Source organism: Cebidichthys violaceus, unplaced genomic scaffold, assembly GCF_023349555.1.
Source record: "Cebidichthys violaceus isolate CVI_PGR_0920_01 unplaced genomic scaffold, fCebVio1.0.p SCAF_29, whole genome shotgun sequence".
Lineage (NCBI taxonomy): Eukaryota > Metazoa > Chordata > Actinopteri > Perciformes > Stichaeidae > Cebidichthys > Cebidichthys violaceus.
In genome coordinates this window covers 2,917,767-2,936,542 of record NW_027176472.1, presented here as the reverse complement: position 1 = coordinate 2,936,542, position 18,776 = coordinate 2,917,767, and the positions used below count along the sequence as shown (strand labels likewise).

Genomic DNA, 18,776 nt, shown 5'->3' with positions numbered 1-18,776 from the left:
TTCGACATACTATATACTATGACTTTTTTTCGACATATTATTTGATGACTATAAGAATTTATACGCTGCATTATTCTCCGAAACAACAGAGGGGCGTAAAAACAAAACCAGCAAATAGCCATAAATCAACCTCCACAATGACGAAGAGGGAACATAATTATCTGTAAACTCATATCTCGTATTCATAAACTACTTTATTGCCTCTTTACAAGCTCTGTAAAGAAACAAGTAAAGTATTAAATGTATTGTAAAGAAACAAAGTTTAATATCCTGTAAACTATTTGATTTGGCTGCAAAATGTTTACTCAAATGTATGTCTTTGTATAATCCATAGACGTGTAAATAGTGTTTTTCATCAGTGAACTATCTGTGACAGTCACATCACATCGGCTTTGCTTTCTTCATTCTTCTCCTGCCTCCTAATACAACATCTCCTCATTCCAGAATTGTGGCGATTAATTCATCTTCTCTTCCATCTTCACTCTGTTCTTTTCTCCCTCACCTCCTCCTCCTCCTACTCCTCCTCCTCCATCATCATCCTCCTCTTCGTCCCTCTTCAGGGCTCCATAGATGTCTGTTGTGTCTCTCATGCTGTCAAGCAAGTCATTTCTCTGCTTGGGGGCAACGTTTCAGAGGAAAAACTACTTCAAAGGATTCTCAATTCAGAAAATGTCTCCCGCTGTCTGCGTTAACTTCTCCTGACCCGTTCACAAATGAACGTCTTCTTGTTTACGTCCAGATGGGATCCAATAAGGGAACAGGTGAGGTTGTTCTTTTATTATTAGATCTCACCGAGGGCGTAATTCTTTTTATATGTTCATCTGATTCGCCTGCAGATATTACGCTCAGACCAATAAACTCAGGCTACGTACAGACACTAGTAAAGCAACGCATCATAAAACTCACAGATCGGATCGGCACAACAGATAAAAAGGGAGTAAATATAACTTTTAGAGATCCATTTTCACGTTTTTCTTTTTTGCCGCTGATACTAATTACAGATCATTGATGATCCATATTGACAGATACAGATCCCTTTCTTGTTTGATTATAGCAGCTTGTCTACAAGGATCCAGAATATTTCTTTTTTTTCCCCAATGTCCCAAAAATAATTTCAACCTCTCTGGAGTCAGAAAACCATCAAAAATACTAAATGTTATCTTTTTGCTTTGTTATAGTAATTTATTGTGTTGTTTTTCTTCATAAAAACACACAATTTAAATGATTAGGAAATAAAAGATTGTATTTTTATTGATTAAAACAAATCTAGTCATTAGTAGTTTTAATGATGTATTATAAGTTGTTTAAGATTCGTTATTTTAGGCTATACAAAATAAAATTGCATTCAAACTATTGGATTTATTCAAGTTTCAAGCAGGGTACGCTTTAGGGGCGGGGCTACACAGTGATTGACAGGTCTCTACTAGAGACGTATACGGCGTCTCTACGTCACTCCTCAGTCCATATATGGTCACTTCCTGTCCATCGGTTAAAACAACAACATGGCGATGGCCGTATTCCAAGATGGCTTCAAACCATCCGTCCACAAACCGAGTGACGTCACCATGACTCTTATAGACAGTCTGTGGATCCAGCTGACGATGACTCGAGTGACGTCACTAGAGGACTTTTATCAGACTTCACAGAGCTCTCTATGGATACACTCAAGGTTTTATACAACATCATACAGATTAATAATTTACAAAATACTTGCATAACGTTTTTGTTTGAACTTGATTCAATTCATCAGGACGGTGTACAGATCTTTTGTCTGACTTTTACCTTCTGACACTCGTTGACTTGTCAAAACAGAACTTAAGAGGTCACAAATATCAAGACATTTCAGCACGTTTGCTTTAAGAAGCAGTTTACAACAAAACCCTAAAAAGCTGAACTTGAACCTTTCTGCTTCCTGACAGACAGCAGTGCTGTGGTGCTCAGTGTTTGCTCACCTTCAGTGTTTTTGAGACTTTGTAATAACAGTTGAAAAGTTCAGCTGCAGACGCTCTGCTGTGTAAGTGAATATTTATACCACAAGATGGCAGCACGCTGATGTAGTTTACTGAAGGTAACTGTTGTACTTACACAATATGTTTATTACTTCTTCACCATTAAGTGTAAAAGTTGAATTATGGACGATTAAGTAATAGTTTTATTTATGTTAACATTGTACTACTTACATTAAGGAATAAACAACAACGGAACTCTTGTTAACAAGTAGAACTGCAGTCACAAAGGGTTGAATGTACTTTGTGTATAATACTCAGTAATATCCATCACTGTGACACAAAAGTACAAAAGAAATATGATGATGAATAACACTTTAAATGTATGTATATATGACAGTTCTTTAGAAATAAAAGCAAACATCAAATCTAATATCTTTCTGTGTTTATTGTGTTTACATGAGCATGTTTCTGGATGCAGACAGTTCACTGTGTGTTCATGATGTCACGTGAGATTTTGAATACAATACAATATCAATTAATCCACTGACAACCTGCTCATTCTATCAAAATATCACAAAATCTACAAAATACAATGACAAATCCTGTCAGTCAATCAGATCAGTTCACAAGTCCATAATATCAAACAAACAATTAATTTACAAAATATTTACTTAACGTTGTTTTTTTGCCCATTACTGTGTAATGTGTACTCGATTAGTGAAGCTTTAGGTGATTGAACCAACAGAATTGAACTAAACTAACGGGCTGAAGGCAGAGTGAATGAATCATGTTGGTTGATGTGATAGATAAGGTTGTTCTTGATGTTTAAAAAATGATCTGAGAGTGGTTCATATTTTGAGAAAACAAGATTCATATAAGGCTCTATCAAACAAGAATGTTCACATTGGTTTCTCCAATCTAAATAAATGTATCGACATTTCCTGTTACGAGTTCCAAAATTGGATGTGCATATTTCGCAATCACCATCCTCATCGGAATCGATACGAGTAGCAGTGCTGGTCATGTGAGTCCTGTATTTCTTCAGTAACTTATCCAGGTCCTGCATATACGTAGTGATGGCACTTTGGATTGTATGAACATAGTCTGTTGTAGTTATGCCAGTCTGGTTCAGTCGAGCCTCGTGGATCCACATCTGGACGTGGAAGGAGGCTCCATTGACCCAGATTTTGAACCCACGGCTACTCATCTGTCCATCAAGGAGCAGGGAGTTCCTGAGGATGGTGAGATGGTTGCTCAGCTGCTTCTCCAGTCTCTGTATTTCCGTATGTAATCGTTGGTCATTGTTCATGTACATTCGATGGCGCTTCACATACTCTGACATTGTGTCCCGGACACCTGAGGCTTTTTCTTCACCAAATACTCGCTGGAACATGCTGTATGAATCCTCAGTTGTTTCAGTTAAGCTCTTCATGAAGATCTCCATGATCATGGAAATCACCAAGGCTCCGAGTCCAACAGCATTTGGGAATGAGGTCATTGAACCCAAACTAGATCCAAACTTCTCCATGTAGCCTGGCACCTGGTTGACCAGATCATTAGAGTAACTCTGCAGCACAGCGTTGGAGTTGATACCAGAGTAGTTCAGCAGAGACAAATCTAGGCCTACATCTGGTAGGATGCATGGCTGCCGTAAAGAAGCTTCATAAAGCTTAAGAGCATAGTTGTCATTTTTCTCTTGTGGGTAGTGACAGGAGGTTTCACCGCCCATGTTTTCCACTCGATCGTTGACGCTCTCACAAGTGCAAATGTACCACGACCCACAGGCTGAATACCAGGTAATCAAATAATCAAATCAGGATCAGAAAGCAATGAAATGAAATCCAGTCAGCTCCCTCACATATAACCAGGATGACACCACCAGCATCCAACCAGGCCTCAGGAAAGTTAGGCGTATTTGTTGACTTTTGTCTAAAGTCCGAGTGTGTCCAAGGTCCAGAAGTCTAGAGCTAAAAGCAAACATTTACCTAAAAAAAAAGACAGAAAAGCAACAGCATGTAAAAACCCTATCTGGGAATATACTTAGTGATTTATACTGAAGTAACTTTCTACATTTCATAGCTCTCATTGTTCCAGTGGTCATACTACACATGGTGTCATCACACCTTTTGTCTCAAAGACAAGTACAAACAAAACTGGAGAAGAAGGCAAGATGAGCGTCAGCAACAAACTAAATATGAGACATTTTTCATTTTTATTTGTCCAATGAATTTCACAATTGGCCCAGACTTTTCAATTCCAATTTTATTTGTAAAGCCCAATATTCAAAATCACAAATTTGCCTCAGAGGACAACACCAGCAACCAACCAGCCCTCAGGAAAGTTAGGCGTATTTGTTGACTTTTGTCTAAAGTCCGAATGTGTCCAAGGAGTCCCAGGAGTACCTGGATGCCAAGAGCACACAGGAGTGACCCAGCAGACCTACAAGGCATGGCAAAGCAGAGGCTCCAGTCCACACAAGCTTGTTGCAGTCACAAGACACCATGTTATCAAGATTCAAAACATCATTCTGGACTATTACAGTAACTGCAAGCTACAAGCATGCACAAAGGTGTTTCAGGTCAACGCGCTGTTACTCTCCGATATGCCAGAGCGCGTAAAAAACTAATTGTACTGTGGCGAAGCAAGAAGACACCAGTGTAACCGGAAAAACACCAAAAAACAACTTTTACAATGACGAGGAGGAATTCTGAAAAGTCATATCTCATATTCATGGACTACTAATGATAGATTCGGTTTAGTCAACAAAACTAGGTTAGAAAATAGATCATGGTTTGTGTTCAAATAACGACATAAAGGAACGACGTAACGTGACAATTGGTTGTTATTTATTCACGCTAGTTACATTCTTAGCTGACTTTTTACATAACGTGATGGTTTCACACGGGGCACAAACTGCAGTCTCCTAGTTGCAGTGGTGGGCCAGCTAAGCCTTCTCTGCTGGCCTAAACATAATCCCAAAGTTATAGCTATTTTATCATTTTTCAAAAATACACTACAAGTATTATAATTATTTTTCCCATTAGCTCATTATCTCATTGCACAGCTACTGTCTTCCAGCCTGCAGCGCTGCTAAAAGTAGAGCTTTTATCCAATCAGATTTCACCTCTATGTGTCTAGGTAAGAAGAGAGGCCTGATGTCCTCTAGGTAGACTTTGCAGAGTAAAGTAAATGGGGACGATATTGTTGATTGTCGTAGTGTTCAACCAATCAGATCTTTAGTTTGACATGTTGGGCGTGTTCTTTGACGTGTCAGAGCATTCTAGGTAGCCTACAAGTACGTCAGCATTAAGGTGCGGCGTGATTGGTCAGTGGGCTAGCATCACTGTTGTGAAGCAGAAAGCTAGCTAGCAGAACTTAGCATTAGTAGTAAGAGTTCAAGTTGAAAGATATGTAAGAAGTTCTGACATTGACATGACATTTTTAGCGTTTTGCTTGGTGTAGCTTTGTTTTTTTAACACTCAATGGCTGAAGGAGGAGAAACGGATTTGGTGGCGGAGTTACCGGCAACGCCTTTCTGGAGAAGGACATTTCCAGAAAAGCTGGACATCGTAAGAAAGGGTCGGCCAACCACACAGCTAGCAGCCCTGACCCAGCCAGGAAAAGGATTTATACGAATGGTATTTCTGGCTCTTTGTAATGTACAACTAATTTACAACAGCAGCTATTAAATGTCAATCTTTGTGTTAATTTAGTTAAGATCATTTATAAAAAGAATTTCAAAGAACGATGAGTTTAATGTTTATCTATTTCTGATAATTATTATTAATGTTTATTATTATTATTAATGAGTATCCCTGCTGTGGTCTATTAGTCTCACAACCCGTTGTTGCTCCTCTTAGTCACCCTCAGATTTATCTTAACACACAGTTGGGAAGTTCGTTAAAAAGACATTAATTTAGAAGCTTTATTAATGGGAATCCTCATTCACACACTTCATATTTGAACCACCTGAAGTTCCATTCTCTTATTTCCATCACAGTCTCTTACTCCTCCCATTGATCTGAGCCTCCTCGTGGATTTCACGGACCTCCCAAGATTCCAGATTAATATTTAACCAGCTTTCTGTTTCCTGCCTGTATGTCATTAAAAACCTCATCATCACAATGATCATCATCATGAAAAATATTTGAAATCTGAGATCACAAGATAACTCAAATCCTTTCAATTAAATCTGAAGTCTGGACTTTTTAAAAAACTTCTTAAAATCAATTCCAATAAAGTTTTTAAGATTCATAAAAACTGAAATAAGAAGACAATTAAAGTAAAATTAAACAATTCAAAAGCAGGAAGGGCTCTCCGATAAAAAGTAGAAATAAAAATTCTAATTCTCTTATTTTATAGCATTAAAATAAATGCGCCTGGTCAAGTTTCCTGTTTGATAATTCAACGTTGTTGCATCTTATACATTACATTACATTACAGTCATTTAGCAGACGCTTTTATCCAAAGCGACTTACAATAAGTGCATTCAACATTGGTAATCAAAAGAACTACTAGTCACAAGTACATTTCCTTTTCCAAACAAGCATCTAAGAGCATGAAGCAGAGCATAACTCCGCTGTCCTGACGTCAGTGGGAAGTTCATTCCACCACTGTGGGACCAGGACAGAAAACAGCCGTGACCGAGTCAATCGGCCGCCAGGACCTCTGAGCGACGGGGCAACCAATCGCCCCGAGGCAGCATCTGCATGTAATGTTTTGCTCATTTTCAGCAGTAATTCTATAAAACAAACTTCACATTAAGGTGTTTGAACCCACAAAGTCAGGATCAAGAAAAAAAAAACTCTGGTGGGAAAACAAGTGTAGCTTAATTAACTTAACTAAATACAAACATTACAGGGAATGCAAAAGCCAAAAATGAAAATTTTTCCACTTTTCCACAAAGGTTTGGACTAAAAATCAAACCTATATTCTGTCAGATATTTAGGCTTTGATGTTTCTGGAAACCAGTTTGTCAGTTTCAGTTCCCAGTTAAAATAACTGCAGCCTATTTCCTTTCCTTAACCTGGAGCCTGTTTCCTTTCCTTAGCCTGCACTGCCCCCTTGTGGCCACACATGTCCTGTCCTGAGATCACCTATAAGTAATTAGATCAGACATGGGAAAGGACACAATAACGTGAACACCACAGCAGGATAAATTAAACTTAAACTTCAAAATAGCATGCATGAGCTAACTTCAAATCACATTCATGAGAAAATGTGTCTAATTTCAAATGGGATTTTAGAGGAAATGGTGCATAGTTACAAAATAATTTCACCTCAGGTTAATAGCAGACCACCTCAAGGTTTCACTCAGAGAGAACCAGGACATTCTGATGTAGCATTTCAAAATTAAAGCCCTTCAAAATCACATGCATGAGCTAACTTCAAATCACATTCATGAGACAATTTCTCTAATTTCAAATGGGATTTTAGAAGAAACCGTGCATAGTTACAAAATAATTTCACTTCAGGTTGATAGCAGACCACCTCAAGGTGTCATTCACAGAGAACCAAGACATTCTGATGTACCATTTCAAAATTAAAGCCCTTCAAAATCTCATTCACAAGCCAACTTCAAATCACATTCATGAGCAATTTGTCTGATTTCAGATTTGATTTTAGAGGAAATGGTGCATAGTTACAAAATCATTTCACCTCAGGTTAATAGCAGACCATCTCAAGGTGTCACTCAGAGAGAACCAGGATATTCTGATGTACCATTTCAAAATGAAAGCCCTTCAAAATCGCAAGCATGAGCTAACTTCAAATCACATTCATGAGACAATTTGTCTAAATTCAAATGGGATTTTAGAGGAAACGGCGCATAGTTACAAAATCATTTCACCTCAGGTTAATAGCAGACCATTTCAAGGTGTCACTCGGTGTGAACCAGGACATTCTGATTAAAGCCCTTCAGAATCGCGTGCATGAGTTAACTGAGAATATTCACGTTTTTTTCTCAGAATATAATAATTTTTTTTATTTTATTTACATAAAATAATAATACAGACGCGTATTAACAGAAAACCACTAGAGAGAGATGAATCACCTTCGTGTTACCGTTTTGAGATCCTGAGATATTTCAAATTTACGAGAAAAAAGAAAAGAAAAATTGAGATTTGTTATTTTTGGCAAGGAACCACATCGCTTCACTTTTGTTGTGTATTATAATTATAATATAATTCAGTGTGGACACTGACTATAATCCATCGGGCTTAATCATCATCTTCTTATTCTCAATCTTCCGCCAGAATGTTTGATGCGCTTCTCCTCACACAGCGTTGCCAACGCCTGCGCAAAAAATACATCAAAACGTGCGGCCTGATCGGGAATCGTGTGCTATGTATTTTCTCAAAGATTCGCCCTGCCGTTTTCCCGAAAATCGCGAACAACGGAGCAAATTTCTCCATTCACTTGAATGGGGTTTCGGTGTGAAGAGAGCAAAAAAAACACTTAACTTTGGGCCCATATTGAATAGCCATACATTAACGTAGAACAATGATTTAAAGTTTAAAACGTAGACAAAACGCTGCATTTTATTGAGCCAAATGAGCATTTTGATTGCTAGCACAGTTTTCATGACATCACAGGTTAAGTTTCAGGAAAATTAGTGTATTGCACGGAATGTTAAGCGCTAGAGTGGTGACATCTCGGCTCGGAGCAGGGAAGTATTCTGTGATTTTTACGAACAAATTGCTCCGAGTCCCACAATTTTTACTCGTTATACACCACTTTTAGCCAAAATGATAAGAAATGTTGTGCTGGTCTTAGTCATGTGTCTATGGAATCCAACGGACTTACACATTTGTCTCTCTCTCTCTCTCTCTCACTCTCTCTCTCTCACACACACACACACACACACACACACACACACACCTATCATTTAATAACCTCTGTGTGTGTGTGTGTTAAACAATATGATTCTGTCCCAAAGGTTTGTGTCTCAAACAAAAAGGTATATATCTCAAATACAGAAATTATGAAATACATAATTTCCAAAAGGTATCTCAAATACCGTATCTTATTAAATAACTGCAATATCAGCGGGGGATGTGATCTTAAAGGGTTTCATCTCTACTTTAATGTACACTATTGTGGTCTAACAAAGGGAGGCCAGCCGTGGATATGTGTAGAAGATATTTTCATGACCAGAATCCCGTCCAAAATGAGGCAGTTCACGATTCACACCGTACCCAAATTAAATGTCCAGTATTATGGACAAGTTATGCTTTTCAATAAAGAAACTCCAAGGTCTTTTCGATAAATGCTCCCTGTGTGCCCCTCGTGACTTTCACAAGAAAGCCACGGCTCTAACTAACTAACTAACCTTAACCAGACGGAAGGCGCTCTGCTCTGCTGTTGCAGTACTGCTGCAGTACTGACAGCGGCCATGGTGGCGCTGTTTTCCCCCAAATATGAAAAAATCGTATTTTTAATCATATTTTTCTATTTTTTAGCAAAATGAGAACGCCTCACGAGTTTGCGTGTCATCCTTGCGCAGGGGCCATGCTAATCTTCTCTGTATCGTTCCAATTTTGAGTATGAGCTATCGAAATAACTCAAAGAACCAGTGTTCCTGGGGGGTTCTTATAGGTCTAGACCCGGGTAGACCTACTAGGGAGAGTAGCAGAGCATGTGGGGCTTGTGAGGAAGAAAAAACAGGGTTAGAATGTCTCTATCTGGGCAGAAAACACAAGTATGAAGAGGCCTGGGTGCTGCGCTGTGAACCCTGTACCCTCCACCGGCTCCAGAATCTGGTCTGAAACAGTCTGACCCACTTCAGGTCCCGTCTGCCCTGCTGAGGAGCCCACGAGGCCGATGGGAAATATAGTCAGTGAGCGCTGACGTCAGTCGGACAGGATTGGTGAGCTGCAGACGAGAGGACAAAAGGATCTACTCACAGCTCCGCCTGCATTCCTCACAGACCCCCACACCAACCCCCGACACGAGCCTGAGACCAGAAGCTGAGAGACGAACCAGGAGGAAACAACACAAGAGTGCACATCTGGAGCTTTAAGTCTTCATCGTGTTGTTCTGCTGCAGATAAACTCGCCAGGACTTTCTATGAAGAACCCTGAACCTCTTTATGTGTTCTAAACATGATCAGGACTGAAGGGGGACAAGAGGGACATGTAGTCCACCTCATTCAGACTCACTCTAGAGTCCACATGTGTGTTTTAACAGTGAATAAACGCTGTTCTCTATTTTCACACAATGTGGATTCTTCCCGCTTCCTGTTTTCATTCAAAAATAAAATAAAAACGCCTGTTGCCAGCAGGCGTCGCTCTGTGGCCGGTCTATGGAGCGAGGGGGGCGTCTGTGGTCTGACTGCAGAACATGGAGGGGAAAACACACAAAAGTACTGCACGAAACACGAACTACTCACTTATATTCATGTGCATTGATGAAGTACAATCGCCCAAAAAAAAAAAGAGATCACAATTTATAAATAGAATTATGATATTTGTTGTCGTGAGTTTAGACTAGAGCATTTGAATTAAAACACAACTTTTAGAAGCGTTATCACCGCTGCTATCATCTATACAGGACTGTTGTTTTTAAGTGACAGTTATTGAGGTTTCATAGAATCATAGAATGAATTCTGCTGTCAGGCTGCTATTCCTCGCTTTGGCCAGCAGAGGGTCTAAAACTCACGGTTTGTAGTCCAGAAGGTGACAGCGGAGGAGGTGAAGTCCTCCTCAGAAACACACACCGACAGTCCTCAGGCGCAGCGACTTTAGCTTCACACAGACACAGAATATATTAATAAACTGTGTTATGAATAAATAAAAACAGTTTCCTTTCTGTAATAACCTAAACGTTCACTAAACTATCGACCTTCGCATGTTCTACATTTCTCTCTTCGGGCTTCTTCTCCGTGCTTTCCTCTTTCCTCTTCGCCCCGCCCCCCTAATTTACCTGCAACCAATCACCGCAGGTGTGGCTGACTGACACCTAGAATAACCAATCAAACAACATCACAATCAGCGTTTTTTTTCTTCCTTTTTTTTTTTTTTTAACTTTCACTTAGTTTAACCCATTGTTTACAGTCACTATTGTTTCGAGCTGTTTATTCAGTGTGGCTTTATAAACTTGATATTATTAAATATTATATCAATAGATTGTGTTTCACTCGTGCATTTATGTAAAAGCTGATTTTTTTTTTTACTGTTTGCTCATTTGGAACCGTTAACTAATTATTTAACTATTAATCTGTTGATTGTTTTCTTGATTTCTATCGAGCTCAAAATTCATACATGTGAATATACTTAATGTACATTTACTCAACTACTCGAAGGCAGGGAAAGAGTAACTTCAAAGGTTTCTACGTCTAGCAGGAAAGTCTTTCACTCAAGTCATATTTAGAATTTGGGACTTTTACTGAAGTAATAATAATAATAATAATAATAATAGTTTTGAGAACTTCTTTTGAGAGTGTTTGAACAAACTTTATAAGGAAAAAAAAAACGACAAACGACACCTTGCCGTCCAGTCTTGGAAAGAGCAGAACATGTTTATTACATTTTCTTTTAATACAGAATACACATTTTTAATATGTTGACACAGAGAACGAACCATAAGCGGGAGTCTGTGTACGAACAGAGATTGTCGTCGTGTGTTTGAGCCGCAGGTCTGAGTGACGTCACCCGTTTATAACAGGAAACAGGAAGTTCATTCAGGATATAAAGTGTTGTTCTTTAGCTTTCTTTTAACGGCGTTTTTGTACAAAACTTTATTTACAGGCTGTGATGAAACATTCGGCGACATGTTGCGTCACGCGACCACATTTATTCTGTTTTTTTCTTTATTTTTATATTTGGGTTTTTTCAGGAGGACGAGTCGAAGCTCTTCAGGCTGATTATCGTTCACAGTTTCAACCAGTTTTTATTCTTCAGAACAACTTTAGAACCAAAAACTAAATAAATGAGACGCTGTGTGTGTTGAAGTGAAGACAACTAAATGTACTTTTAGGACATAAACTAAAAACATGAATCCATGTGTGAACGTGTTCCTTCCAGTGGTGGAAAAAGTGTTATTACCACAATGTTATGAGACATAAAATATGAAAAAGTACTACAGCATTGACAGCAAATTCTACTCATGATGCTGAATAATGTTATTGTATTATTAAAGGATTGTAAGAGGAGTTAAAGTGTGAGCAGCAGTTTTTTGTTGCAGTTTGTCAAAGTTTTAACTCTCAATAAAGTTTTTTGTCTGTAACCGAGTCATAAAACTTTATTTTCAACTCGTTTAAAACAGTTTGTGTCTTTAAACGAGATGAAAAATAAGGCGTTTTCTGCAGAAGAGCTTTGAAAACGACTGAAACAAGTTGATTCATAATGAAAACAGATTGAAATATTCAGACGACACTTTTTCTACGAGAAAACTTTAGACTCATTTCCAGAATAAAAGTACTTTGTTTGACTTAAACATCTATTCGTTTGTGTTTTTAGAAGCAATGTTTGACAAATTAACCGTCAGATAAACAAAGAGTAAAAAAAAAAAAAAAGTACAATATGTACTTCTGAAACGCAATGAAGTAGAAAATGGAAATACTACGAGTACAAATATACAAAAGCTGTATTTAAATGTACCGGATTACTTTCCACCACTGAGCGTTAACTTGTTCAACTTGTGTACAGATGATTATTGTTATTGATCAGTATTTTATGATTGTTTCGTCTGTAAATTGTCAGAAATGTTAAAAAAAATGTTTTTGGAAATCACTGTTTCGTCAAAGCTCAACATGAAGAAATAATATTTAAAGTGAAGTCTTCTGAATTATTACGTAGACCGTGGCGACATTTTAAAGACCAAATTATGAATCAAAACTAAGAGATAACTCGGTTGAGCTCTAGATGTGTAAGAAAACAAATTAAAAAGGGTTAGACTTCAGTCTAATTCTTCTTTATTCTCTTCACCACCGACTCCTCCACGGATAAAAACACTCCGTCTCCTCGAGAGGTTTTTACACAAACAACCTGGCTTTTGTAAAAAAACAAAACAAAAATAAAAACAATAAACGTAGTAAACAACATCAACGCGGAGCTGAAACACATTTAAAAGGTAATAAACCAGCCGGACGACCTCATTTAAACAGCAGCACAGCGTCAAACATCACCGGGTTACATGTAGTTCATTCACTCATCTGGAGTGTTTGTTGTTGAAATGAGAGATTTAGAGACTTTAGGAATGACTGAAGTGACTTTAAATTAAATGACCGCCCCGGTGTTTGAGTACTTCCAGAAGTAATCAAACAGGTGTGAATGTCTGCATTTAAAGGGACAGTACGGATGATTTAAAGTGGGTTCGTACGACGGTTCTTCTGTCAGTCGGTGAGTTCTGCTGTGGACGTGTTTCAGACTCTATAGCGGTTAAAGTGAACGTTGTATTTAGACTGTAGCAGTAGACCAACAACTCCTGTGTTACTTGAGGTAGAATCCCTGTTTTTATGAATGGAGTCTGGTGTGTTTGAATCATAGATAAAAGCTTCGGTTCCCCTCAGAGAGACGACGTGAAAGAGGTGAAACTAATCTAAATATAGCGGTCACTTAAACTGATATAGAGTCTGAAACACGTCCACAGCAGAGAACATGTAGTGAAACACAGACTGAGAGAAGAACCGTCGTACAAACACACTAAAGGAAACACGGGAAAGGAAACGAGGAGGAGGAGGATGCATTGAAATCTAAGAAGAAGTCTGGATACAATATAAAAGATGATCGGACCTCGTATGACAGCTGATCACGTGACCTCCAGCAAAACATAACTTCTTCTTCTTCTTCTTCTTCTTCTTCATGCAAACACACTCGCACCGTTAAAACAAGAACAACTGGAATGGTTCATTGATAAAAACACAGGAGGGTGTTAAGATACAGAGTCACAGCTGTGGAGTCTTTTTGTGTTTCTTTAAGGAGACAGATATCATCGTAGTACAATCACTTTGTATAAAAACCTCCGAGTGTGTATGTGTATATGTATGTATATACATATATATATATATATATATATATATATATATATATGTGTGTATGTACGTACATGTGTGTGTGTGTGTGATATACAGAACGTCTCCTGATAAAAAGATAAAACAAATAAAGTAAACGAGCATTTGAACCAAAGGTTTAGTGTTTGTCCGTTACAGCTTAAGAGTGTGTGTGTGTGTGTGTGTGTGTGTGTGTGTGTGTGTGTGTGTGTGTGTGTGTAGAACTTCAACGTCCTTTAAGTGTTATTTTTTTAAAACGACCCGTCGCGTAAAATCATGTTCTGTAAATGTGACGAGTTCAGCGATATAAAGTAATGACAGACGGGAAGAGAGAGAGATGTAGTGTCTTTGATAAGATATCGAACGAAAGGACAACGGTGGAAGTATTCTGTAGTCGAGCCTCCGTAAAGCGCCTCAGTGTCAGTTAGTGTCGTTGACGATCACGACGACCATGTGCTCCTCGTCCAGATTACCCACAGTCCTCTTGGCCGCCTGCAGGTACTGCTGCGAGAACACCCCGGGGGGGAACGCGTACAGCATGGCCCCGGGTCCTCCTTCTTTGGCGGCCGGCAGGCTCACGACGCCGGCCGCCTCCTTGTTGCGCAGGTAGGTCACCAGGTGTCGGAGGAGGCGCGCCTGCAGGCCCGGCTCGGGGGCCGCGGGCGGCGCCTGGCGGTCGATGGGGCCCTGGAGGGCCAGCAGGACGGCGTACCCGTCGGGACGGCCGAGCTTGACGCGGCGGGACACCTCGTCCAGTCGCGTCTGGTCCATGCGGAGCCGCTGGGCGATCTTCAGCTGGCCCGGTTGGTTCTGGGGGTTCTGGTTCTGGCTCTGCGGCGACGGCTTCTTCAGGGTGTCCCTCATCACGGCGTTGAAGAACGACGAGCCGCCCTCCAGCATGTACAGGTTGGCGGGGAAACTGCTGTTCTTGAGGGCGAAGAAGCCGTGCCACGTTTTGGCGAGTGACGCCTGGGCGAACTCCGACAGCGTGCCGGGAGAGGAGGAGGAGGAGGAGTCCGTGTGGACGGCGGCGGAGACGGCGGCGGTGTTAGCGGCGGCGACGGCGACGACCTCGCTGTTCCGATGGTGGTGGTTGTTGAGATGCTCGCCGGATCGTTTGCTGCCGTGGTGGCGGCCGGACGGCGGATCGTCTTCGTTGGCGGCCGTAGAGTGGCGCCCGCCGCCTCCTCCTCCTCCTCCGTTCTCGGGCGAGTGGTCTCTCGGCTCGGTGGTGGAGTCCGGAGCGCGGACCCTCGCTCGGTCCGGGCTCGCGTCGGGAGAGACGGCGACGCCTCCCTGTCCTCTGACCCTCGACCTCCCCCTCTCCTTCCCCCGCTCCTCCGTCAGCCGCTCGGTGGAGGACGCGCTCCTGCTCCTCCTCCTGCTGCTCCGCCGCTCCTCCCTCTCCTTCAGCCACCGCTCCCTGCTCCTGCTACGGCTCCTCGCCCCTCTCGCGCTCCTCCCGAACGCCTCCACTCCAACCGTCCTCCTCTCCAGGCTGCGGGTGGGGCTGGCCGGGTAGTCCCTCTCCAACACGACCCTCTCTCTCTCCCTCTGGGTGAGGAGGCCGTGGGAGAGCGGGGGAGGCGCCGGCGGCGACGAGCGGTCCCTCGCTCCTCTCAGCTCCCGCTCCAGGCTGCGGTGGCGGCCGTAGGCGGCGGCCTCTCCGAGGAGTTCGTAGTGGGCTGCGACGGGCGGCTGGTAACCGGTGGGAAACGGCCGAGAGGGGCTCTCCTCCACTTTAGCAAAGTCCACCCTCAGGCGCCGCTCGGGTCCCCCCAGCGGGAAGCCCCTCATCTGGGTGCAGGCGGCCTGGGAGGCGTCCAAACTCTCGTACTGGATGTAAGCGAAACTGTCCCCCTTCACGTAGTCGATGTTCCGTATGCTTCCGAAGCGGTCGAACTCCCGAGCGAGGGCGGCGAGGGAGTTCCCCGAGCCGAGGCCGCCGACCCAGAGCCGCGTGGTGGGGTTGGCTTTCCCGTAGCCGATCTTGATCGGGTTGCCCCCCATCAGACGCCCCTGCATGGCCACTTTGGCCCGGTGGGCCATGTCCAGGTTCTGGAACTTCACGAAAGCGTACGCGCCGCCTTGTCCGCGCGCCGGCCGCTTGATCACGACGTCCTCGATGACGCCGTACTTGTCGAACCCTCTCCTCAGCTCCGCCTCCGACACGTTGCCGTCCAGGTTGCCGATGAACAGGTTGCTGGTCGCCCTCTGGTCGTCCTCGGGTTTTAAATCCTCCACCACCGGCATCGGAGGGAAGCCGTACGGTCGGCCTCTCTCGTCCAGCATGCCGTAATAATCCAGCAGCCTCTCCCTCTCTCTGCTGAGCCCCAGCGTCTCCAGGGCGTAGTGTCGAGCTCGGACGTCCCGGACGTCCCGGATGTCCCTGATGTCTCTGCTCGCGCCGGGACCCGGCGGCGACAGCGAGCGCTGCCGGTAAGGGTACGGGGCGTGGAGGGGCAAATACCCGGCGTCCGGCGGCGGCGTCACGCTCCGCCTCCTCACGTACATGGGCTCGATTTTAAGCTGTCGATCGCCCAGAACCAACCTGGAGTCAAGAGAGAGAGAAGATGTTACCTCCTGTAGAGTAAAGAGGAGGACACACAGGACTCACTGTGAGATCATAAATATAAACTATTATTGTGTTTAAATGATAATAAACGGTCATGAAGGTCATGATGCTACAGGTAGGAGGCAGAATGCACCTTAAATAATGGTGTTTGAAGTCCACCATTAAACTGAAAGAAAGAGGAAGAGGAGGAAGAAGAGGAGGAGGAAAGAAAGAGGAGGAAGAAGAGGAAAGAAAGAGGAGGAAGAAGAAGAAGAAGAGGAAAGAAAGAGGAGGAAGAAGAAGAAGAGGAAAGAAAGAGGATGACGAAGAAGAGGAGGAAAGAAAGAGGAGGAAGAAGAAGAAGGAAAGAGGAAAGAAAGAGGAGGAAAAAGAAGAAAGAAAGAGGAGGAAAAAGAAGAAAGAAAGAGGAGGAAGAAGAAGAGAAGGAGGAACGAAAGAGGATGACGAAGAAGAGGAAAGAAAGGAGGAAGAAGAGGAAAGAAAGGAGGAAGAAGAGGAAAGAAAGAGGAGGAAGAAGAAGAGAAGGAGGAACAAAAGAGGATGACGAAGAAGAGGAAAGAAAGAGGAGAAAAAGAGAAAGAAGAAGAGAAGGAGGAGAAGAAGAAAAGGAGGAAAGAAGAGGAGAAACAGGAAGAGGAGGAGGAAGAAGAGAAAGAAGAGAAGAAGGAAGAGAAGAAGAAGAACCCAAACCTGAAATATGAGCCAGTTGTTTTGTTTTATTTATTTCCTTTATTTCATTTTGTTTACTAAACTACTATCCACACTCCAGACCAGCTGGTGGCGGTAATGCACCAATCCATTGTTTGCCAAGCGCCAATAATCCTCCAAAAAGAAAGACAGAAGAAGAAGAAACCGAACCTGGAGGATTTGGCGTGCCGGGCCTCTTTGGCGTCCTCCGGGTGCCGGAAATTCACGTATGCGATGCGGCCGAGCTCCGGCGTGTGCGACAGTTTCACGCTGACGTCGCCGAACTTTTTGAACTCGTGAAACAGCGCGTCCTCCACGTGCTCGTCCGACACCTGCGAGCCGAGGTTGCTGATGAGCAGCGTCTTGTACTCCAGGGTGCCGGGTCTGGCGGTCGGGAGCTGTTGCTCCACGGCGGCCGTCGACGCCGCCGACGTCGTGGTTCGCAGCGGCGGACGACCGAGGAGGCTGAGCTCGTGTCGGTGGTGGATCTCCGCCGCTCGCTCCTCTCGTAGCCGCGGTTTCTCTCGCTCCCGGCTCCGGCTCCGTCGGTGGTAGCTCCGGCTCTCCGCCAGCAGCAGAGCCAACGGAGGCGGCGGGAGCGGCAACTCCTCTCTCCGCGAGCTCTCCCGCTCCCGTATCCGTTTAGCGGCGGCCCTGGACGGACTCGTCTCTCTCCCGGCCTGCCTCTTCATCTTTTCAAAGGATGCTGGGAGCTCAAACTTTTGCGCGCCTGCGCAGCGAATTCCGACGTGGCAGGCGACGACCGCTCCGGTATAGAAACGCTAACCGCTGCCTGCGCGTTTAAATACTCGCATATAATGTCCGAATAAAAGCGTAAACTCGTTTAAAAACATGTCAGCCCTCGGAGGGGTCTGCACCTACGCCGCCATCTTGGACAATAGGAATGTGCGCTTTTCCCCGGAGGAGGGCGGAGCGCGCGATGACGCGACGTCGGCGGACGTCATGGCGTCACACGCCTTGTCTTTGGAGACAGAAACGAAACATTTTTATTATATTACTTATGCGTGGAAAGTATTTTCAAAGCGGGACCAATACTTTTTTATTTTAATTATTTATTTATTTTGAAGAAAATAAGATTTGGACGGAAGTCATGTTTTTAATTATAAATCTACGAGTTTAAATGTCAACTTTTTATAATAAATGCAAACGTCTCAAGGAATTATTTTTTTGAAACGATAGAGGAACAAACATGTAAGAAATCCATCGGGTATTATTCAAACTTTAAACTAAAACAATGAAAAGCTCCTTCAAGTAAAAGTATTAAAGTACTCAGTTGGTACAAGTAAAAGTCTTACATTCAAAGTAATATCAGCAAAATGTACTCAAAGTATCAAACAGTAAAAGTACTCAATATGTAGAATGACACCTGTCAGTGTTAATAATGGATTGAAGGATATTGTATTAATACTATAAATATAAATATAAATATATATATATAAATATAAATATATATATATATATTTATATATATATATATTTATATATATATATATTTATATATATATATATATTTATATATATATATATTTATATATATATATATATATATATATAT

The 18,776-nt window shown here is 42.4% G+C and overlaps 1 protein-coding gene and 1 non-coding gene across 2 annotated transcripts; both read right to left on the bottom strand.

Annotated features, from left to right (window-relative positions):
- Positions 1-9,408: 9,408 nt before the first annotated feature.
- Positions 9,409-9,512, bottom strand: LOC137880794 (U6 spliceosomal RNA). The gene has a single exon (XR_011103830.1). It is a non-coding gene; the product is annotated as a U6 spliceosomal RNA (small nuclear RNA).
- A 1,940-nt stretch (positions 9,513-11,452) lies between these two features.
- On the bottom strand, positions 11,453-18,089 carry rbm15b (RNA binding motif protein 15B). The gene is made up of 2 exons (XM_068722251.1): positions 17,372-18,089; positions 11,453-16,489 (listed from the first exon to the last, which is right to left on the bottom strand). Exons 1-2 carry the CDS (start codon positions 17,890-17,892, stop codon positions 14,359-14,361), a joined length of 2,652 nt encoding a protein of 883 aa, XP_068578352.1. The 5' UTR covers positions 17,893-18,089; the 3' UTR covers positions 11,453-14,358.
- Positions 18,090-18,776: the final 687 nt, after the last annotated feature.